We start from the raw sequence: 24,772 nt of genomic DNA, 5'->3' as shown, positions 1-24,772 counted from the left end.
GCTTATGTTGTGACAGCAAGGGCATGCACAGAGATATCCTTGGTGTGAATGTGAGCGGTCCTACAAGAGTAAATGCTTATCACATGTCCACCTCCTGCTTAACAGCAGATGGGAAGCTCATTCTGCTTGATAAGTTGCTACTTTCTGCAACTACTTGGAAAAGGGAATGTGGGAACCCATCCAAAAAAATTATGTGGGCCCAAAGAGTGTTGTGTAGAATGGGTAAGATTTGCTGTTGCATAAAGGGGGGGGGTCTATGTATAATAGATGGTTGTAAGTAACTTCTAGACATCTATGAATAACTTGAGTAATATCTTGGTTAATGTGTGGAAACTAATTATTAAACTGTTCAAGTAGGAAAAATTAATTATATTCCTTGCTTTTAAAGCATGAAAAAATACTGTCAAAAATGTACACAAAAATACAGAACTTCTCACTAGCACTAACCTCCTAACCCCTTGCTTGTTTGAGATCCAGTTTCAAATAACTGAGGAAGCCTTCAAGGTCCCATTCTGAAGAGCTGGGCTGCCTTGGACTTCCACAGCTAAGAATTTGGAAATGCTACATACAGTCGTACCTTGGAAGTCGAACAGAATCCATTCTGGAAGTCCGTTTGACTTCCAAAATGTTTGGAAACCCAAGTGCAGCTTCTGATTGGCTGCAGGAAGCTCCCAGGTCACTTCCAGGTTTGTGGCGTTCAGGAGCTAAAACGTATGAGAACTAAGCTGTTCAAAAACAAAGTATGATTGTATATATGGGAATTATAAGTGAACAGTATAAAACAGGGCTAAAAGTTAGAGGTGGGCATTAATTTGTTTAAGGGGTAACAATTAGGAGAGGGATGAGCTTCACCCCTCTTCCTTCTTCCATCCGTTTCTCCCCTTTCATTAAACCAGGGGACACTGGTTTACTCCCAAAATAATTTGTGAGAAAGATGCAAGCAACAGTTAGAACGGCCAAGCACTCAAGAACTAGATAGAAGGAAGGAGAAAACAGGAAACTAAAGAAAGATGATAAGCCACATTGTAAGGTATGTTCCAACCTCCTCCCTGGATCTTTGAATTTTATTCTCCATTTCTGTTAGTTACATGGCCACTGGCTTCTACCAGGCTTGTGCATGCACCTTGACATGTTCACAAAAATGTCTACAATACAGAATTTCAGAGGTGGGAAAGGTCCTTACATTCAAAATACCAGGGTGACACACAGTTTCTGGAGAAGGTCTTATTGAACAGGATGGAGAGAATGTAATTTATTACACAGTACCCGGCTACAAAGTATCATAGACATAGAATAGACTTGAACAATTTACCACAAAAATCACAAAAAGGTAAAGAATATCTCTCTTATGCAAAATATACATTTTTAGGATCTATTTTATATTTTATATTTACTGATGTTGTTTCTGTGATAGTTTCAATAAAAAACCTATAATATTTTTACTGCCAGTATTTTATTTCTCTCAATTCCTAAAGTCTGAGGTAACAATGAACTAAAAAAACACACACGCTTCTATAGAACTCTAGACAAAGACTGTGGTCTCTCTCTCTCTCTCTCTCTCTCTCTCTCTCTCTCTCTCTCTCTCCCTCTCTCTCTTTCTCTATTTTTACTGTTTATGTCTGCAGTCACATATTTCTTATCCATTTCAAAAGTAAACCAAAACGTTGGCATGTTCACTAGTATTCATAAAAATATAGATATGGCGAACCGAGAGCATAAAGACTTGTAGCAAAATCCCATGCCAGTAACGTTCATGAGTTACAAACTTTGCAAAAATACAGTTGTTATGAGGAAACCTATGACAGACAGCGTTTACATCACTATTGTTAAACATGTGTGCCTCTGTATGATCCACAGCATAACCTACTGTAGGGACCAGGAAGAATACACAAAGAGGTGTGTCGGCCTTTTTTTTATTTCCCGTGGAGTCTCAGAGATGATGTCTTTGAATTCAGCATCTCTTGGCATAGATGACTAAAGCTGATATTCCATGCACACACAACCTATGTACAGCTGATTCATCAATAGTGACTAATAATTGTGTCTGCTGGCGGCAGCGGCAGCAGTTGGAATTGGTCCTTAATCCCCATAACAAGCTCCACTTCCATAGGAAATTGGAAGGATCTCTTCAAGGCGGCAGGTGATTATCAGGACCCATTCAGGAGGAGCAGTCTCTTTCCAGTACAGTCCTTGGTATGGCTAAATTCCATTGTCCCTTTTTCAGCAGTCAAAAATCCATGATAAATTCTGTATAACACTGTAGCCAATAACAGCAGCACCAGATATTAATTCCTTTGCTAGAAGCTGTTTGCATATTAAGTATATACATTACATTAATCCATATCTGCCAGCGCTCTTTAGCAAAACTAAATCAATGTACATCTCTATGTATCAGAAAGGTAAGTACTGATAAATACATTCTTGTACAAGAAATTTTCACATGCAGTTCATGCTAGGCTATATACAGAATATTATGTTACATGGTCAAATAGACTTCTTTTCCTAACAAAAATAAACATACAAAAATCAGGGATTTTTCAACAATCTCAAGGATTTCTTATGACACTGTTTGATTTTCTTTCTCCCCACCCCCACCCCTTATATTTCTAAGGCTTTTACGTTGCTGGGTGTTTTCCTCACCAGCCCAAAACGTCGTAGTTGCGACTGCATTCATGATGCTGCATAAACAAGGCTGTCTTGTTTTATTGTAAAGAAAAAGCTGATGTAGGGAATAAAGTCTCAACACAAGAATGAATGCAGATTGCTAAGGGTGTGGGATTGAAGCAGGAACCCTATTGAAATGGCAGAACCGTTGCTAAATCCCACACTCGGGGGAAATGTCAAAGAAGGGCTCACTAAAAGGATATCAGCTTACACTTGAGATATGCATAGATACATATATCAAAAAGTGGGGGGAAGAAGGAAATGCATTTAGCAGCTAATCTTATATGAAGGGAGCATTTTTGAAAAAGGCAACTGTGCTTTATGGAGACAGATGAAAAATACAGTCAGACAGTCAGCCAGACAGACAAACAGAAACAACATATAAGACAAAGCATCGTTAAAAAAATATATGACAGAAACAAAATTGTGAAAGCTTGGGAGTTAGAGGTTTAAGGCTGGTCAAAAAACCCTTTTGAAAACTATTGCCCTCCTATACCTATAGCAAAAAAAAATTAAAACTCCAGTATACTTCTTGCTTTTACATGGCACTCAGCCTCTGAAAATGTTGAAGAACCCTGCAGAAGAGAAATCACTATAGGGCCAAGCAGAACTTGCTATCTTAAAATTGCAAGCCTGGATAGTGTTTACCTTTCATTCATGTTTTGTGCCTTCCCCAAGCCATTAAGAAAGAGATCTGGCTTCTGCTTGCGTGTAACCAGTAATGACAACCTCTTTGCAGTTATCTGTGTGCAAACAACCGAAAACATTCAGAACTCTGATACATCAGTCCAGTACCAAAATTAATCAATCAAGAAATAGACATTATTGGGGGGAAAGTTATAAATAAATAAAAAGAACTAAAAAGCAGCACAATAAAAACAGCCCAATCCCACATGCGGACCTGTTGGTCGTGATTTATTTTTTTTCTGATTTCAGCAAGATGATACAATGAATAAAACAACAAACCCACACAATCCAGAGCCATCTGTGGTCTTGGTTAGTCTGCAAGACGGATTTCAAGTGATGGAGACAGTATGGTCCATGCAAATGATCAGACTGAAGTCACATTCTATGCAATCAAGACAAGATTCCAGACATCTTCGAGATGGGTTAGAGTCACAAGAAATGGTCCAATGGAATGGTTATCAGTTGGAAGCACATTGGTTTTACTGTATCTCCCTGAAAATATGCTTATTTATTTGTACTGGCCAGTGAAGTCCACTAACTGTCCTTTTATTGCTGTGGTAAGATAGGACAAAATCAGGTAAAAGGTGAGGGGGGAATCTACTTTAGAGGATCTTATAAGCAAAATTGGGATCTTCAGCTACCCAAGTGGCATTGCTTGCTGCTGACAGTTATATCGCACAAGATTTATACTTGTATTAGTGGAAACCACAGCTAATGCTACACTTATTTCCATTAGGTGATAAACAGCACTTCAGTTAAAGCTATGTAGCCAGCTGATGCCATCTGGTTTACAAAATAGATGGGATGGGAGACCGAGAGCGTCTCAGAGGACAAGGTGAGCTGTAAGGTGATGTTACTGGAGACAGTCTCAGGGCATTGCCTGCCATGCCAGCTATGTTGTTTAAACTTCGGGATTTTTCGTAGCCTTTCACAAGAAAATGCACAGAAATCAGTTGAGTTCAGCCAGAAAGTAGACAAACAATACAATGCAATGCAATGTAATCGTTCTTGCTCATTGGGTTCTAAGAGAGTAGGATGCTAAGACTGTTTACAACAACAGAGAAAAACATAAAATGGTGCTATTCTTACTAATGATATTAAATGAATTCAGACCAACTACATACTTAATTTTGTTAAGGCCAATGAGCTGGGGGTGTATACTTAGTACAAGCCCAGTGGTTTCAGTAGAACTGCAATGATAGCACATAGAGCATATTGTAGTACAATTCAGGGTGATAAGCAAGACAGATGAAGAAAGCATTTGATATATACAGGTATATAGATATATATATATTTGGTGTCAATGCCAGTTCTTAATATTTCAAACCACAATCATTTTTTACCTAATTTTATGAAGTTATTTTGCAATCATAAATGCAGAGGAATAAATTATGTATTGTTAAAAAAGCTCCATCTCCAGAAGCGCTTTGATTTAGCATCTGACGCTCTGTCTAATACTATTTAAAGTGTGTCTTGTTTGCAATATTTAACTGATTTGCAATTCATTAAAATTTGTTATTTATATGTAGGTTTTTAGTGATCTGTGCAGTACATACTATTTGCAATCCAACTGATATTATAGGAACAAAGCATGACTTCTTTTAAGCCTAAAATAACAAGAATTTACATATTATAGAACAACATTCACCACTAGCGTAGAATTCTGCACCCCCAGACATTTTCATTTCACAGATACTGTACTGTGAAAGTGTCTACTTTTAAAGCAAGATATGGGTGCTTTATTTAAGCACCAGAACGGCATTACTATTTAATGTCACAGAGTGTTGTGCATGGAAAGAGGACCACGGTTCTTACAGCACACTGAAAAGCCAAAACTGCGTATTGGCCTTAATCTAAACAAGTTTACCTGAGAGTGAAGTCCCATTTATCTTCATGGGGCTTCCCCATACACACAAACCTCTGCTTGACAGAAAAGAGATAGAAGCACATCTTGTTTAGGCTAGTCGTTCTCAAACGGGGGAGCCAACCCCATGTGGAAAGACATCCACAATTTAAGCACACAATTGCTGCAACCACCACCAGTGTTTCCCAAAACAAATACAAGAAAGATGACTGATAAAGCTATATTTTTTAAAACTCATGTATACACAGCTGGTAGGCCTGATTGGACAGAAACTCAATAATGCATGTATGTCGTTGTTTCAATAGGCAAATATGCCTTGACCTTTCCATAGCTTGCCATGGGAAACAATTATTTAACACTGGCCTACTGCAGCAATATTGTGCTGGGTAAGTGGGTTCACCTTTAGCCTATTAGCCTATGGCATCAAAGTCTCACATTTCTATGTCAATGTTTTCCAAAACACAGTACTAAGTGTATTGCACATCAGGGCTCTGGCATTTAGAACTACAGTGGTACCTTGGTTCTCAAACTTAATCCATTCCAGGAGTCTGTTCGACTCCCCAAACCGTTCAAAAACTGAGGCGCAGCTTCCAATTGGCTGCAGGAGTTTCCTGCACTCAAGCGGAAGCTGCGTCAGAAGTTTGGCTTCCGAAAAACGTTTGCAAACTGGAACACTTACTTCCAGGTTTGTGGCATTTGGGAGCCAATTTGTTCGGGAACCAAGCCATTTGAGTACCAAGGTACCACTGTACAATACATTCTTAACTGAACCATCCTTCTAAAATATTACTAAATTAAACTAATGAGTCCTTAACTGGAATTTAAGATATCCCAAAGCAATTTCTAAAGAACTGTTATGAAAGTGATTTAATGAACATGACCTAAATTACATTTATCTATGTACAGGACAGACAAATGAAACCAAATGAATGATACACCTATCAGAAACAATGCGGACATATCTCTGGATGGATTGATGAGCCAAGACCGTTATTTAAGAGGAAGCAAGAAAGGGACAACTGAAGAAGAAGAAGAAGAAGAAGAAGAAGAAGAAGAAGAAGAAGAAGAAGAAGGAGAAGAAGAAGAAGAAGAAATGCATTAGACTGCATACAATGTTTCCTATATAGCATTTGTTCGCATCTCCTTCATTCCAGGTTTGTTTACTCAGAAGAACAGTGCTGGATGAACTTTTATAGTCTAATGAAAGAGTCCATACCTTTCCTGATCCCTCCATCAGTAGCACACGCGTAATCACCTGCTGTCAGTAGGAAACATGTTCCCCCTCTTCTGTTTTTGTCTCTGGTACTAGAGCGTCTGATTGGTGGGAGCCTTTCCACAGGTGACAGTGGCTGCTCACTTTCTGTACTGTCTTCACCTGATAACACTGGTTAAAGCACCATGCCCATTTACATAATATAGCCAGAGAGGAAACGAAACATCACAAACAACTTGCCTGACAGCCTGTTACTTAAGTTAATATTTATTTATTTATTTATTTATTTATTTTTAAAAAACTACTAGTTCTTGAATTGGGGGATGGGGAGAGATGGCCCTTCATGGTCATTCATTAATATAGAAATAGAACAAAGTTGCACATCTGTATTATTTGGTTAAGGAAAAAAATATTTTGATGTTGATTTTTGGCTTTTTAGACGGTTGCCATCTTCAATATTATACTCATTGCTTCAGTGTCTTCAGTACTTAAAAACAAGTCAGATTTTGCTGCCAAATAATAATAGTAAGTACTAAATCTTGAAATACAGATGGCACACTCATATCCACTACTAAAATAAATCCACATATAACCATAGAATAGCTTATTCGGGTCTACTGCTAAATAATATATTGGGCGCTTACTCAAGAGTAAGAGACCGTGCTTGAGTTGTGACTTCACATCAGGCACGCCCAACTTGAATGCAGGTGACAAACCATGTCCTATGGCCTGCTAAAAGCTTGATAAACCTCTTTTCTTCTGTCTTCCTGGGACTGTTTTGCAAACCATAGTACGCAGCTTGCTGGGTCACAAGTCATGCAGGTTTGCTGAACGTTATTATATGAGTATCACAAGACTAAGTGGTCCTTCACTAAGAAGCACACAGGGTGCCATGTTGGGTTAAGGGTAAAGACAATGGCTCTCCTTTCCACATGGCACCAAGTTTAGGGAGGAATCTTCTTGCTTCTCTAATAGCGCGTGCACACACAGAGGTAAGCATGGATCAGTCTGTCAATTTTGGGTTCTCTCGGTTTCTCCTTTTTCCCGTTTTAAAGTTCTCCACATTTCTGCAGCCATTTGCATTTTTAAAACACAAAATCCTCATGGAAATTCATCAGCATTTTAGCACACATTTCTACTAAAATGCACAAAATACATCTTTGACTAAAGTGCAAATTTTTGCAAACAGATTCCCCTTATATAATGCATTTAGGTATGCTGCTTTATGTATGCAATTTTATGCACAATTCCCCCTAATAAAACCATGCTTGTACATTGTTTGGTAGGAGAACTGTGCTGCAAAAATGGGAGAGATGTGATTGATTGATTGATTGATTGATTGATTGATTGATTACTAAATTTATATCCCACTTTTCCTTCAAGGAGCTCAATATGGCATACATGCTTCCCACTCACCCCTCTCTTTTACCTTCATAATAGCCCTGTGAAGCAGAGAGGCAGTGACTGGCCCAAGGTCACCCAGCGAGCTTCATGGCTGAGTGGGGATTTTAACCCTGGCCTCTTCCAGATATTAGCCCAGCACTCTAACCACTACACCACACTGACTCTTTGGAAGGGTAATTGTGCTTTGGGCTGTGTATTGGTTTGAGGTTGTATTGGTTTGAGGGTGATCTGAACAGCCCTAATCCCTTCATGTGGTCTGGCTGGCTGCAGCCTAGGCAAGGATTAGCAAACCAAAAATGATGTGTTTTACTTTCCCTTTAGTTACACTCATGGTGCTTAGGCACATCCCTGTGTCCATCTTAAAAGCTAACTGTGGCAATACCTAATAAAGCTTGGGGAGAGGGAAGTAAAAGCTCCTGCCGTAGAGCAGTTAATAGTTATTAAAATGCCTAATCCCTCTTTAAACATCTGCAGTTTTTGATTAATAGGCTCTTTTATCATGATAATAGGGCTTTTAATATTTCAGAACAGTGATCCATTTTATTACTTTTAAAATGCTAACCATAATAATTCTAGAATTTAAAATGGGGATGGGAAACCTGTGGCCCTCCAGACACTTCTGTCATCTGTGGCCATTAGTTATGCAAACTGGGGCTGCTGGGAATTGGTCTGTCAACATCTGGAGAGCCAGATGTTAAAGGCACTGGAAAGGGAAAAGACACATTTTATTACCTTCTTGTAAATATTTTTTTTTTCCTTCTCAAGATTTCTCTTTTTATAACCTTTCCCTACCACTGCCATGTAATTGAACACTGTGGACTTCATCTTGACCTGTAAACAGAGTGGCCCTTATCACTTTGGGGGTAGTTTAGGTAAGTACCAATCAAGCACAGCATATTCCAACCACTGTATCTAATCTCTTCCAAGATTTTTCCACACTTTCCCAAATGTTGAAATTTAGTATCCCCACCCCAAACCCCAGGAAAACCCCCGGTATAAGCACTTTTGATTCATCATCTCCAAGGGAGTTTGAAATTAGCTGTGATAGCTGTGGAGTCGTAAGAGCACCTATTTTCATTGATATCCTTAAAAGACAAATCACTGGGACCATAAATCCAGAAAGCAGCAGTTTTCTCTCTCTCTCTGCATCTCCATTATTACTTTGATTTATTTATTTGGAGGGGGGAGAAGCATTGTGAATCATTACAGAAATTGATCATTTAAACGGCTGGCAACCACAATGATCAAGGAAAGTGAAGCAACTCTTCTATGGAGGGTTACAATATTTGAGGATCCTTAGTTTGGAAAAAATGCAGGTAAAAAAGGGGGAAACCACAGAGATTATATACAATTATGCATCCTACAGAGAAAGTAGGAAAAGATGGATTTTTCTCTGTTTCATAATACTAGAATGTGGGGGCATCTAATGAGGCTGAATGCTGAAAGATTCGGGACAGGAAAAAAAAGCATTTCTTCACAGTGTGCATAGTTAAATTCTGGGATTCACTACCACAACATGTAGTAATGGCTTTACAAGGAATTAAAACAGTTTGGAAGGTACGGCTATTAATGGCAACCAGCCATAATGGTGACATACTATCTCCAGGGTTGGAGGCAGTATACATCTCAACACTAGTTACAGTCATACCTTGGAAGTTGAACGGAATCCGTTCCGGAAGTCCGTTCGACTTCCAAAACATTTGAAAACCAAATAGCAGCTTCTGATTGGCTGCAGGAAGCTCCTGCAGCCAATCAGAAGCCACAGAAGCCCCATCGGACATTCGGGTTCAAAAAGAACGCTCATAAACCGGAACAATCACTTCTGGGTTTGCAGCATTCAGGAGCCAAAGCATCCAAGTTCCAGGGCGTTCGGGATCCAAGGTACGACTGTACTGGGAATCACAAGGGGAAAGTGTCTGCTGTGTTCATGCCCTGCTTGTGGACTTCCCATTTGCATCTGGCTGAACAGGACTCTGGATTAAAAGGGCCTTTGGTCTGATTCAGGAGAAATTTTATGCTTCTATATATTAAATAAAATTATGAAAAGTCTCTAAGAGTACAGCATCATGGCTGCAATGCTATACGTACTTACCTGGGAATAAGCTCCACTGAACTCAGTGGGACTTACTTCTTAGTAGGCATTTATAGAATTGCATGGTTAGTTAAAATCTTGTCCATATTGTAACCTCCACCTACAAAATGTGAGGTTCTAAGCATCCTAACAGGGGGGAAGCTTCAAATGAAATTTAATGGACCTCTTGCTTCTAAGTAAGAAAATTTGAGTCTAAGCTTAAATGTAATTTCATGAGCTGTTCCCTTAGATCGGGGGAGGGAGTGGTCATTCCAATCTATGAAAAAAGAAATGCTCTCCTTGAAATCTAGAGAACCCCCTTCTGAATGTTGCACTGAATGTAGGCCCAGATTAATCATCCATGTTTAAATGAATGTTTCTTTATACCACTTCTAGTATTTCATGCCACCAGTGTGGCACAGGCAAAGCAAACGAAAGAGACAAAGCAGACAGAAGAGACAAACACCACGCAAAACGCCATGAAGTTCAACAAAATGGAGGCACAGCTGTACAGGAACAGGCATGCAGGAAACAAAACAAAACATTGTACAGTGCAACAGGCAAAAGAAACAGTAGATGCTGCCAGTAAAACAAAAGAATTATGAAGAAAGAAGGAAAATTAAAGGAAGCTCAGCATTCACAATCAGTGCTTTTTTTTTTTTGAAAAAATTAATAAATAAATAAAAATGAGGTGTTGGTACTTCTATCTTGATAAAAGTGCTGTGGGTGCCAGCACAAAATGGCTGCTATGGGCAGCAAAAAAAAAAAAGAGGTGATTGTACTCGGTACCATTGAGTACTGTCACAAAAAAGCACTGTTCACGAAACACCTAGCGAACACTACAGATCAGCAATGCACAGATCTGGAAACATCATTCTTATGCTGTAACTATTTTGCCATCTACAAGACTGACATATACAAACAGTGAGTGAAGGGAGAGGTGTGTCAACTACCTCCTCTAGCTGCAGAAAGATTCGATGCTTTCTGATGCCTTGTACTGCCAAACATACCAGACATGCGTTTCGGACGGTGTCCTACCTGATTTATTGTGTTCCATCAGCCGGTTGTCTCTGCCCAGACAGACTTCCCCCTGTGTGCTATTGCAGGCTGTGTTCAAGTCTGTCTTGCAAAATGTAGGGGAGCTTGCCTGAGGAGCAGGTGGGATGTGCTTCTTTCTCTTTCTCGGAAGCTTCTGTTTCGCCATGGCCAGAGAATAGTACATTCCAAAGTTGTTGACAATAACAGGCACAGGCATGGCTATGGTCAGCACCCCAGCTAAAGCACACAGAGCACCCACTAGCATCCCTGACCATGTCTTTGGATACATGTCTCCATACCCAAGAGTGGTCATGGTGACCACAGCCCACCAGAAGCCAATGGGGATGTTTTTGAACTCTGTGTGTTCGCTAGCAGAAGGGTCGTTGGGTCTGGCTCCTATTCGCTCAGCATAGTAGATCATGGTGGCAAATATCAATACTCCTAATGCCAAAAATATTATCAGCAGCAAAAACTCGTTGGTGCTTGCTCGGAGCGTGTGACCCAGCACCCTGAGGCCCACAAAATGTCGGGTGAGCTTGAAGATTCGCAGGATTCTCACAAACCTCACTACCCTGAGGAAACCAAGCACATCCTTAGCAGCTTTGGAGGACAGCCCACTGAGGCCCACCTCGAGATAGAAGGGCAAAATCGCCACAAAGTCAATGATATTCAAGAGGTTTTTGATGAATTCAAGTTTGTTGGGTGAAAAAACTACGCGGACTAAAAATTCAAATGTAAACCACACCACGCATACTCCTTCAACATATGTCAGAGCAGGGTCCGTCTCTATTTCATACTGCAGAACCACCTCGGAACCATTGATGGTTGGCTCTGTTTTGTTTTTGATAGTGTTGAATGCTTCGTGGGTTTCCAGGCAAAACGTTGTGATTGAAAGTAGGATGAAGAATAAAGAGGCAAACGCAATGAACTGCAAAGAAAAATAAATTAGACACTTATCAGAATCAGAGAGTTTAAAAAAACACCAACATAATGAGAAGTATCATATAGCTTAACTTATAGCATGCTTGAGTGCAAAGACTCCCCATGGGGTTGCTTCCAATAAGATTGATATCAAGAATTCATCTGCTGGTCTCCCCAGCTGGAACTACAAAACAGGCATTGTGGGTAATGATCTAAACAAATAGACTTTTTAGAAGTAGTTTTTATTGAGAAACTATAGTCAAGGCTTAAATTAAGCCAGAAGTACCAACTCCATTCATAAACTCTCTAGGAAGTAACTGAAAATTATTGCCAATGTCAAGGCTCGTCCATATTATGTCTAGTTTGCACAGTGTCCCCACAAACACCCTCCATGTATAGGACTAGAAGAAATAACTTCTGGGACAGAGGATGTGACAACTATTAGTCATAATTGATAAGCAAAATGAAGGTTCCTGAATAAAATGTAACATTATTTATGTAAATCCTCTGGATTATGTTCATTTTGGCTCTTGTGTATGCAGTATAGAGTCCTTATAAGGTTTCCGGAATGGTCTAATGAAGCATCAGTACGGAAAGTTGCTGTTTTGGCTTCATCTTCTCAGAAAAAAAATATATTAAAACCTTTTTAGTGAACTAAAACATTTCCTTATTAAGGACACATCTAGCATTCCTGCAACAGGGATGGCAGCTAAGAAACATGTTGTATCATGTGCTCAGCTTCTACCACATACCTTAGCCAGCATTGATTTTATGAGCTTCAGGATGCTATGAACTGCCTGAAGGGCTTAATTACAGATGGCAATTAGACCAAAGGCCTATCTAGTCCAGCATACAGCTGCCACAGCTGCCAACCAGATGCTTATGTCAATACACAGGATGTCAGCAATCAAATATTATTTCTAAGGTATCCTGAAGGCTCATGTTTCTTTATAATATGCATATAACACTCTGGAGAACTCTAGTAAATGTAGAGATGTCCTGAATTTGAATAATGCATGTTGGTGTGATTCTCAGCAGACTGCAGGTACTTTTACCACGATGCTAAGTCTTTCATTCCTTATGACTTTTTCACTGAAGCTGTGTATTTCTTCACACACTGCACATCTGCAGTGACAGTGGGTGGCAGTGCTCACGTGGCCTCCTACATCACCTCAGGGCATGAAAATGTCCTTAAGCCCTAATTAAATAAAGATGTGTAGGGCAATATCCAGTGAAGTAGTGCCAGAACAAGGAATTCCGCTGTGCAAAGGAACGTCCCTTCCCTCCCCCCCATGCATCTGCTCCAGAGGTTTGGGAGAAAACCCATCACAGATTTAGTGGTGTACAAGGAACGAAGAGCAAGAGGAAGTTGGGTTGGTTGACCCAAAGTCCTTATGCTAGTGGAACGAGTTCATAGGATACCACCCATAGACTAAATTGGGACAGCAGAAAGTTAATTCTCCAGTAACCCATTTGCGTTGTTACCCCTCCAGGTAATATAAAAAGGAAGCACCTTGGAAGAGACAGCTGTGTGAAGAATATTGACCTGGTTATTTATTGTAGGTTATTCCACCTTTCAGAGGGATGCGGGTGGTGCAGGGGTCTGAATCACTGAGCCTCTTGGGTTTGCCAATCAGAAGGTCAGCGGTTCAAATCCGCACAATGGGGTGAGCTCCCACTGCTCTGTCCCAGCTCCTGCCAACCTAGCAGTTTGAAAGCATGCCAGTGCAAGTAGATAAATAGGTACCACTGTGGCAGGAAGGTAAACAGCATTTCCGTGCGCTCTGGTTTATGTCACGATGTTCTGTTGCACCAGTTTAGTTATGCTGGCCACATGACCTGGAAAGCTGTCTGTGGACAAATGCTGGCTCCCTCGGCCTGAAAGCGAGATGAGCGCCGTAACCCCATAGTCACCTCTGACTGGACTTAACCGTCCAGGAGTAATTTTCTTTTCCTTTTTACCTATTCTACCCTTATATAGAGTCCTAGGCTGTAAAATGTTTCCCAGAACCAGCTTCACAGAACAGATTGATGTAAACCCTTCAAAGCTCACCTGTCACCTGTACCTGGACTAAACCTCAGCCTGGAAGTCAGAGACAACTATGATTTGTTTTTTATTTCAAAGATTTGGCATATAAAGAACTATAACAATGACAGACTATAAACTTTGTATATAATTAGATTGCACAAGAAGAGAAATAGTAATATTACTATTTCTGTACAACATCTTAAAGGATGCATTTATCTCTCTTTCTTTAAATACATTTTTGACATTTCATTTTAATTATTGCAGAAAGCAGACCTAAAATTAGCTTGCTTAAGCTGTTATCACAAAGGGCACAGAGTAATAGATAATCACTATAAAATCCACAGAGCATTATTAGTAATTACATTAAAAACCCTCCCCAAAATCTGCTTAGAGCACTCCTAATTTTAACACAATCAAGTAATCACAACCATAAATCCAGGCCACACTTCGTAAATGCTTAAAATAAAAATAAAACTCCAGAGCATTTCTTTATTCCTAATTTTCATCTCAGGGTGTTTTAAAATTCAAAGTGTCTCTTAGTCCCTGCTGAACTGGGACCATTGCATTCAAGTGCTGCAAAATACTGAACTGGTCAATGCAGAAAGCTCATAAAGATCAAGTCAAAATTAAGTTGCAGGAAATGAGAGCCTCACTGCTTATTAGGAAAGTCTTTTCCGTACAGTTAGCTGCTTTCTTGAAAATATACTGCTGTAATCTTGGCAGAACAACAGACTATAAAAGTGCATATGGAAGCAACAATGCAACTCTTTGTAATAGTGAAAGGACATCAGTGTAATCAACATTCCACATATTTTGCTGAACTAAAATGGAATCCAATGTGTATTTTAGCTCACCCTGGTGAAACTGGGCTATTAGGGGCAAAGGGGCAAAAATATGGAAACTTCCACAAATTGTAGGCTGATCCCATGGTTCCGCTAGATTCTTCTGGCATAACACCAATGTTGCCACAATCCTGTTCACTCCTGACAGCAAAGCCAAACAACACCAAAAGAAGCAAGAGAAAATGTAAATTATCAACAGACTGTTTTTAGGGCAGAAGGTCGGCAGTTCACGGGGTGAGCTCTGGTTGCTCGGTCCCTGCTCCTGCCAACCTAGCAGTTTGAAAGCACGTCAAAGTACAAGTAGATAAATAGGTACTGCTCTGGCGGGAAGATAAACGGTGTTTCCGTGCGCTGCTCTGGTTCGCCAGAAACAGCTTAGTCATGCTGGCCACATGACCCGGAAGCTGTATGCCGGCTCCCTTGGCCAGTAAAGCGAGATGAGCGCCGCAACCCCAGAGTTGGTCATAACTGGACCTAATGGTCGGGGTCCCTTTACCTTTACCTATTCCCCACACCGAGCCACAGGAGCCTCCTAACAACTCTCAGCACCCTTAATGAGCTACAGTTCCCAGTTCCCATGGCCTAAGCCATGAATTTAGCATCATATGATACTCCTTTAAGAGTACAGAACAAACGAGGCCTATATCTGTTGCCCTTGTAAAAGGAGCCCAGTATATCACTATCATCATCACCATCAAAGTGACTGCACTTCCTGTTCCACAGTCTACCAAGTGACATCCTGAGAACAGAAGGAAGAAAGGAAGGGATGAGATGTTCCTAATTTTGGTAACAGAACGGTCAATAACTTTGCAATCTTATCCAAACCAAGCTACATTCTTGGCATGCATATATGGGATAGGAAGGGAGGAAGGACGACACAGTTTCTTATTAGAAGCAAATGTACACATTATGTTTTTAAGCCCTTCATTCTGACGTCACAAAACTGCTAATATTTTATTGGAACTTCCTAATTTATTATTTTTCTGTTTATTGTTGTTTTTTATTGTACTGTGAATTGCTTTGGTATCCTCTGAATGAAACCTGGTATACAAATGATTTCACTAAAGCGTGTTCTCCTTCATGGAGAGCACGTGTTGCGGTGGGGGCCACCAGGACACTCCAAAGTTGGGAGCGGGCTAATTGATCGTTGGCCACTGATGCGATTGGGCTTCCCTTGTTGTTGGGAAGAAGTTAATGTTGCCATTTATTGATTGACAGCCAGAAATGCTAAAACTCTTTGCACGAGGCTAGGGCTTCCTCTTTTCGCCTGTGCAACGGATTGCCCGTCCCACCCTCCCAATAATTAGGGTTGTTCGCTTTGACCTTGCTATGCCTGTCATGGGGTCGTCTGCTCTTGGGGCAGAGGCCCAGTAGGAATTTTGTCCATCTGGCTGATTGGCTGTGGCCATTTGGTTTTTGCCTACTGCGTAGCAAATCGTTACAACTTGTAAGGTTGCGGTTAGGCATTGGTTTATGGTTTGGTTGGTTGAGGGGCATGGATTGGCTGTGCCTGCCCCTCTAATGCTTCTGCTGCAAGTGATTCCGTTAAAGGAATCAGGGGCTAACTATTGCTTGTCCACTCTGTCAAGGGGGCTCGGGCCATAGAAATGAGCTCCTGGTTGCATTTGGGGAGGGCTGAGGGCAGGTTCCCTGCTCCATCGCTACCCCCAATTGTATTCCCCTTTTCTGACTTTCACAGGCCTGCGGAATGTCAGTCTGTCCCCCATGGGGGGGCAGATAGTCGCAACCAATGCCTAAGCAACCACTCACATTTTTGTATTTTAATAAAGTTGTGGCCAAAATTATGCCAAAAACCTTAAACAAAAATTTCTGTGTGATGTGTAAGTTATTGGGGTGGCCCTAAGGACCTCAACACGCAAATAAGCAATCATAATTACAGGAAAGATCATACAAATTATAATCACGCCAACAAAATGAGATTTATCCTTGCTTACATTTCATTGTGTCTTGGGGCTCATTCCCATGACCTTTTTACACAGCTGTAATTTTGAGTCAACCTGTGCTACTTTTCTGCACCATAAGCAAAACTCGACATGGATAATAAGGTTATTATGTGTTGTTGTTTAAGGACTTGTTACATGCGTCTTTTCCCTGGTTCCCTCCCACCCCATTTTGGAAAAGCAGCCTTTGAGGCTGATATCAGGAGTGGAAGTACAGCAGGAAAAACTGCATCCTCACCCCCCCCCCCCCAAAAAAAAAACCTAACCCAAGGTGTTTTTCTCTTGTGGGTGGAAAAGTGATGGCAATTCCATTTCTCTTCCCCATGGGTGTGAAAGCAGCTTTGGGTACATGCTAATGAACACAAAAGAGCAGAAAAGAAAGGTGTAAGAGTTAAGCAAGCCCATCCCTCTTGCACACTTAATTGCAGCCTCTGAGAATGCTTTTCAGTTATTTAAACACACACACACTAGGGGAAAGAGGCGTGAGTGGCTTTTCAAGCAAGCGCAGCCAGCTTGGGGGGGGGGGGAGGTGACAGCTCAATTTCAAACTGCTCCTGGAAGTCAACATAGATGGACTAAAAACTAAAACGGCCACATGCTGAGAAAGTAGTAAGAATGTGGCCACATGTGCACTCAAGTGGTTTCCGTTGTGCTCATACTAGGGTGGAATCTGCACACATATATAAAAACGCTGTGAAAACGCTTTTTTTAAAAACGTTTTGAAAAATACATTGAAATTGCCATAGCTCACTGTCGCCACCCAGTGTCATGTTTGTACATTGCATTTCACAACACACTTAAAATGTTCTATTTGCAGCTGTATAGCTGAGTCCTGGGTCAAAGCAAAGTCACTTTGTTAATTTAACTGGGATGCGTGTCGCGCGACATTGCAACCATCACCTTCCATCACCTTTTCGTTTTGAAATGTGTGCCACTTCAATCGACTCAATAAGATGTTTTTTATCAAGGATGATGATTTAGGATGAATGACACATCGTCTTTCATTTGGGTCATTCATCCAGTGTGATGCTGCTTACCCATCTATTCCCATCTGTGCCTGTTCTGAAGGCAATGAACCTTGAGCATGAGTCATCCATGTTTGTTTGCATCATTCAGCAATAGGGCACAGGTGGAGTTGGTGCAGCTGCTTGCCCATTGTTCGCAGATACTCACAAATTATCCTCTTGTTTCAGGCTACAAATGATAGCGCTCCTCAACAATAGTAATGGTAGCAGAAATAACTACTTAGGATTTATTTATACTCCTACATAGGATCTCCATGAACCCTAGAACAACCTTGCAAGGTTGTATTGTAACCCTGAATGCAGATGCAGGGCTTACGCAAAGGCCATCCATAAAGGTTATGGCTCCGGTAAAATCTGAACAAGAGACTACTGGAATCGTGCCTCATAGCCTTGCACAGCCTTGCCTCCCAGAAGAACTCCCAACAAAAACTGGAATGATATTTCCAAGAAACACTTAAATGCTAGACAAAAACTTATTTTTAGTTACAAACAGATATATTTTAACTGACATGTACAATGTCCCTATGCAATTTACCCTGACCATTTATGACGACATTGGCAGAAACCCAAACTGCTCTATGGAAATCAATATAGCTAGCTTTTATAGCAGAGGTCTGACTGGTGGGATATAGAATCCAACAGCATTCTTAATACAGGAACAAAAGTCATGTAAATTCCAGTGGCAAAAATTATTCTACCATTATGGGGGGTGGGGGGGGGTGAGAACAGCATGAGAGGAAACACAGGGGCCTGCTGGGTTATAGGGGATTCAGCAAAAACTGACTCCTTTTCCTTCCACTGGTGGGATCCTGCACTGAATCAGGATCCTTCTATCAACAGATAAGATTTTTTTCTGCTTGCAGATGCTTAGCTATAAGCAAGCCTGTATTAATAATATATAAACTCTGAAGTGCAAAAGCCTTGTGGGCTACATGATAATTGCTATTTGATTATTCTCCTGCATGACCATTGGTTTTAGATTGTTATATAAAGAAAGCAGACTTTTTCAATAAATATGTGAATTAAAAAATTAGAGCATTGATTTAAACCTGGAAAGTATAAACCGTATGAGATCCGATGATGAATTAAGTGTATTTTAACAGATCTGCAAATTGACCTGTTGACACCTTTCTGTAATACCAGTAGTAGCGTTGCCAAAGACTGCTTACCATTTTCGGCAGCGGCAGTGTGTTGGATTCCTTACAAGGCAATGGCAATGATGAACTAACTGCTCATCTAAACTCCTTGTCTCCTTACCTACTATGAATATTCTGTTTAGTATCCTACCAAAAAAAAGCGAAGCTGAATTATCGTAGGGTATACAAGTGTAGAGTCTCAGAATCACATATTTTGTTCTACATACGATGGGGATGTGTCAGCAAGGGTCAAAACACAAACCTCAAAAAGTGTTCCAAGAAAATTGCTTCATTTATTTGCAAAGCACCCCAGCTCCTCACCATGCCTCACACATTTTTAGTCCCTGCACGGCAAATAGCCCAGAATGTTATCCTTCATCTCACCATTTATGGGCCATCTGTGAACTGCTCCCAATTCCCCCAACTACTTGGATTCACTGACTGCAGTGTTGAAAAATCCCTGGTCACCGAGAAATGTGATGCTGACAATCAGAAGTGTGATGTATTCTTCTAGCCTTCATTCACTATTTCCCACATATCCCCATCCCAACCAAATCTAGGTAAATCTTCCCTGTTTGTATCTGATTACTCATTCATTTTAGCTACCCCAGAGTATTAATAAAACTTCATTGCTTGTTCAAGAAATTATCAGTTTTAATATTCTGAAGGGACACAGTGGGGCTAGCAAAAGTTTACTCCTATTTGTTTCATGCTGCTATAAAAATGTCTTCCTTACCTTGCCAGCAACCTTTGAAAAATATGCTGCTTTTTATTCTCATCACCTACTTTACCACTTCCCCTTGCTATGTAATATAATGCTATGTAAAGTACAGCGTCTAACCAGAGGGTTAAATAGCAGATTTTAAGGTTCAGTTAGCTTATTTGCATTGATTTCAGGACTTACAAGACTGCCCTTGATACAGTGACTACAGAAAAAGGCTTAAATATTTAATAGGCTCTTGAAAATACAACATTTAATATTCTCTGATAAGAGGCCCAAGATGGACATAAAAAGAAAATAGAAGCATCTCTTAAAAAACAAAACAAAACTAGAAGCACATTGTTTGCAAGGACACCGAAAACCAAAAATGCAGGTGTCATAGGTAAGAAATTCACTGTCTCAAGTTCAGTCAAATGCAGATTGATGTTGTTTAGTCATTTAGTCATGTCCAACTCTTCGTGACCCCATGGACCAGAGAATGCCAGGCACTCCTGTCTTCCACTGCCTCCCACAACTTGATCAAACTCATGTTCATAGCTTCAAGAACACTGTCCAACCATCTCGTCCTCTGTTGTCCCCTTCTCCTTGTGCCCTCAATCTTTCCCAACATCAGGGTCTTTTCCAGGGAGTCTTCTCTTCTCATGAGGTGGCCAGGGTATTGGAGTCTCAGCTTCAGGATCTGTCCTTCCAGTGAGCACTCACGGTTGATTTCCTTAAGAATGGATAGGTTTGATGTTCTTGCAGTCTACGGGACTCTCAAGAGTCTCCTCCAGCACCATAATTCAAAAGCATCAATTCTTTGGCGATCAGTCTTCTTTATGGTCCAGCTCTCACTTCCTTACATCACTACTGGGGAAACCATAGCTTTAACTATACGGACCTTTGTCGGCAAGGTGATGTCTCTGCTTTTTAAGATGCTGCCTAGGTTTGTCATCACTTTTCTCCCAAGAAGCAGGCGTCTTTTAATTTCGTGACTGCTGTCACCATCTGCAGTGGTCATGGAGCCCCAGAAGGTAAAATCTGTCACTGCCTCCATTTCTTCCCCTTCTATTTGCCAGGATGTGATGGGACCAGTGGCCATGATCTTTGGTTTTTTGATGTTGAGCTTCAGACCATATTTTGTACTCTCCTCTTTCACTCTCATTAAGAGTTTCTTTAATTCCTCCTCACTTTCTGCCATCAAAGTTGTGTCATCTGCATATCTGAGGTTGTTGATATTTCTTCCGACAATCTTAATTCTGGCTTGGGATTCATCCAGCCCAGCCTTTCGCATGATGAATTCTGCATATAAGTTAAATAAACAGGGAGACAATATACAGCCTTGTTGTACTCCTTTCCCAATTTTGAACCAATCGGTTGTTCCATATACAGTTCTAACTGTAGCTTCTTGTCCCACATAGAGATTTCTCAGGAGACAGATAAGGTGACCAGGCACTCCCATTTCTTTAAGAACTTGCCATAGTTTGCTATGGTCAACACAGTCAAAGGCTTTTGCATAGTCAATGAAGTAGAAGAAGATGTTTTTCTAGAACTCTCTAGCTTTCTCCATAATCCAGCGCATGTTTGCAATTTGGTCTCTGGTTCCTCTGCTCCTTTGAAATCCAGCTTGCACTTCTCGGTCCACATATTGCTTTAGCCTGCCTTGTAGAATTTTGAGTATAACCTTGCTAGCGTGTGAAATGAGCGCAAATGTGCGGTAGTTGGACCATTCTTTGGCACTGCCCTTCTTTGGGATTGGGATGTAGACTGATCTTCTCCAATCCTCTGGCCACTGCTGAGTTTTCCAAACTTGCTGGCATCTTGAGTGGCATACTGCATATTGCTGGCATATTCAAGCCCCTTTGCCACGACAAGGCAGTGATCCATGAAGGAGCAAATGCAGCTTAGTGGACATAAATTGTGGCCAGTTGCTTGACAATCACCATATTTGCAGTCTCAGGAAGGCAACAAAGCCAAGACAATGAGACAGTGATGGGCAACCACTTGTGGCTTGATGACTATGTCATGGCAAAGGATGCAACTTAGGTAGATCTGCTCTCCAAACACATTCAATCTGCAGGTTACTCTAAAAAGTGATAGGAACTGTTTGTAGCCAATGAAAGGCCAAAGGGGAAAGCAATTCTGGACAGATCCACACCAGGATTCTTCAGCTGGGTGGGTGGGTGTGCTCTAAATGTGTGTTGGATGCACTTATTTAATATGGTGTGGCTCTGCCCCCAATCTCACCTAGCTTCAAATGCATCAGGACCATCCACTGTTCCCACATCAGTCTCAGATCCTCAGGCTGTACTTGCCTCCACGACTGAGCCACAAGACAATGCACACAGACTCGGTTGTTTCGAGCAAGCCAAGCTTCTGGCATCCCTGAGACAAAACCATTAGCAGGAATCAGGGGAACAAGCAGCATTGACCCTCACATTTCCTAGGAGATTCCTAAGGTCTTCTGTGATTGTTTGGTAGTCCATAGTTATAGCACCACACATCATTTACATTTTAAAACATTTTTTGGAATGAGTTTGTTGGAAGCATCCTTCCATTATCAGAATGTAGCTTAAGGTATTGTTTTAATTATCTTATTTTTACCAAAACTAGTATTTTAACAAGAAAACAAGTTCTGGATAGAACTAAAAACCTAGAAGCTGAGTTTCTTTTTGTTTTTGAAACAGACCAGATTACTATAGTTTATGCATCCCTAGATCAAAGATGGTCTAGACTGTAACTGATCCTTTTCCCCAAGGTAACATTAAATAAGTTCAGAGTTGCTCTTATTAAACAGAGCCAAGAGAAATTTATGTAACCTTATTTAAATGCATAATGATTATCCTTTTAAATCGAAATTCTGAAACACAGTCATATAGCTCTCAACTTCAGTTACAGAGTAATCAGTGTCTTCTAACCAACCAATTTGTTTAAAATAATAGTAATAATAATAATAATAATAGGTGTCTCCTATGGATGAACACCTGTTCTGCAACTGTAAAGGGGATCTTTACTGTATCTACTGAACTTCAGCAAAACAAAAAGAGTAAGGAGGGCCAAGTCTCTGATTTTTAGACGTGAATCTCCCATACTGAATTTCTGGTAACTGAGATTACTTTGAATGTCCCTCTGACAGAGAAGTTAGTTTGACTCAGTAGTTTTGTCAGGTATTTTGGTCAGGGAAAGTTTGACAAAGTGACTACCTAGAGCACAACAAGCTAAATAAATTCTCTGCTGCATGACAACAGACAAGGTTGGAAAGAAACAAAACATATATTCAATCATATGCATAAATAGCACTTTTGGGGTGGACATCACAAAGCACTTCTGCAGTAGCCTCAGGTATCAAGGAGAGTATTTCATAAAGATTAACCCCCTCAAAAAAGAAGAGAAAGATTAAAACTGAACTACAGGAATCTACACATTTGGCCCATAAGTTCAGCAGTCGCATGCTATTATGATAGAGATTTCCTTATTGTTCATCCCATCCTTTACTTTCCATTGTGCACCCAAACTATGTGTTCTAAAAGTGAAATTGGTGACCATGCTTATAAGCAGGGCAGCTAAACAGAGCCATCCAGTCAAAAATGGAATTTCTGCACACTTGGGGGACTCCTCAAATGGCCCAAAAATATGTTGTTGTTGTTGTTAATGATGATGATGATAATTTATTATTTCTACCCTGCCCATTTGGCTAGGTTTCCCCAGCCACACTGGGAGGCTTCCAACGAAAGCTTAAAGGTAAAGGTACCCCTGCCCGTACGGGCCAGTCGTGTCCGACTCTAGGGTTGTGCGTCCATCTCACTTAAGAGGCCGGGGGCCAGCACTGTCCGGAGACACTTCCGGGTCACGTGGCTAGCGTGACGAAGCTGCTCTGGCGAGCCAGCACCAGCGCAGCACACGGAAACGCCGTTTACCTTCCCGCTATAAAGCGGTACCTATTTATCTACTTGCACTTAGGGGTGTTTTCGAACTGCTAGGTGGGCAGGAGCTAGGACCGAAGGATGGGAGCTCACCCCGCCGTGGGGATTCAAACCGCCGACCATACGATCGGCAAGTCCTAGGCACTGAGGTTTTACCCACAGCGCCACCCACATCCCAACGAAAGCTTACAAATACATTAAAACATCAGTCATTAAAAACTTCCCTAAACAGGGCTGCCTTCAGGTTTCTTCTAAATGTCATATAGTTGTTTATTTCCATGACATCTGATGGAAGGGTGTTGCACAGGGCAGGCACCATTACCGAGAAGGTCCTCTGCCTGGTTCCCTGTAACTTGGCTTCTCACAGTGAGGGAACCACCAGAAGGCCCTCAGCGCTGGACCTCAGTGTCCGGGCAGAATGATGGGGGTGGAGATTTCAGGTCTACTGGGCCGAGGCAGTCAATCACTGGGTTCATATGGAATGTATGAAGTGCCCTCTCATAAGTCTTTCATTTGACTGTATGATTGTGTGGTGACAGTACTATATAGTTCTCTAACACAGACTCCTGTGTTCTAGGCTTGCAGCTTCTCCTTTTTCTCCAAACTCAGTGCTGCTGGTGGGACACCTCTTGTGGTGTCAATAAACCATACCTCAGTGGAGGGACTCAAGCCCACATATTCTACTTCCCATTGCCTTGCACCTTTCCTCTAAGAAACCAGACACCTTACAAGGTTACATCCTATGAGCTCACTGTTGCAATTGCTATTCTTCCTTGTCTTTAGATTCATGAAACAAACATTGACATTTCAACTGACATCTCTAGTTACGAGTATCATTATTTGTGGAAGTGATTAGATAGTTTCCATCTTTAAAAAAATGTATTTTCAGACTGCTTGTGGGCCAAGAAAAGTGATGTTGTTAAAGTTCTTCAAGATGCAGAGGTCAGAAACATTTCTTTCATGAAAACTTTAGAGTATGGGCTATAATTATCCCAGCTGTAAATGCTGTGAAAAATCCAACCGTTGCATAATTGGTTGATAAATATGAGCAAAGAGTGCTGCTGTTTATTATGCAAAGCCATGCAGAGAACCTTTGGAGTATGATATTATAATCAACCCCAGAAACAGCCATATTGTACACATTAAAGATGCATCATCAGCTTACCCTTCAAAGGCAGAAATGTGCGATATTGTGCAAAGTACTAAAGAAATTACAATATTTCATTTCATTTCTGAGTACTGTATGCTGAAATTGTTGGGCTGTATACAAAAGAGTTGTCCCGCTTGCACAAGG

At 40.9% G+C, this 24,772-nt stretch overlaps 1 protein-coding gene across 9 annotated transcripts in view; it reads right to left on the bottom strand.

Moving 5' to 3' along the window:
• Window positions 1–1,023: 1,023 nt before the first annotated feature.
• The window catches only part of KCNC2 (potassium voltage-gated channel subfamily C member 2), a 94,649-nt gene continuing 70,900 nt past the window's right edge, over window positions 1,024–24,772 (bottom strand). For 2 of the 9 annotated variants that reach the window (XM_080971169.1, XM_080971170.1), the window contains exons 3-5: window positions 10,942–11,869; window positions 6,432–6,599; window positions 2,585–4,276 (exon numbers count right to left, since the gene is read on the bottom strand). In XM_080971169.1, coding sequence (XP_080827295.1) covers window positions 4,140–4,276; window positions 6,432–6,599; window positions 10,942–11,869 — 1,233 coding nt within the window. In that variant the 3' untranslated portion in view covers window positions 2,585–4,139. Of the gene's footprint in view, window positions 2,503–2,584; window positions 4,277–6,431; window positions 6,600–10,941; window positions 11,870–24,772 lie in introns of those variants that run through there. The other 7 variants (XM_080971173.1, XM_080971171.1, XM_080971172.1 and 4 more) reach the window with 7 other exon arrangements.

This window comes from Podarcis pityusensis, assembly GCF_964106645.2.
Source record: "Podarcis pityusensis genome assembly, chromosome: 10".
NCBI classification, from domain to species: Eukaryota; Metazoa; Chordata; class Lepidosauria; order Squamata; family Lacertidae; genus Podarcis; species Podarcis pityusensis.
Note: the sequence above shows the minus strand (reverse complement) of the source record. Positions and strands in the feature narration are given on the sequence as shown.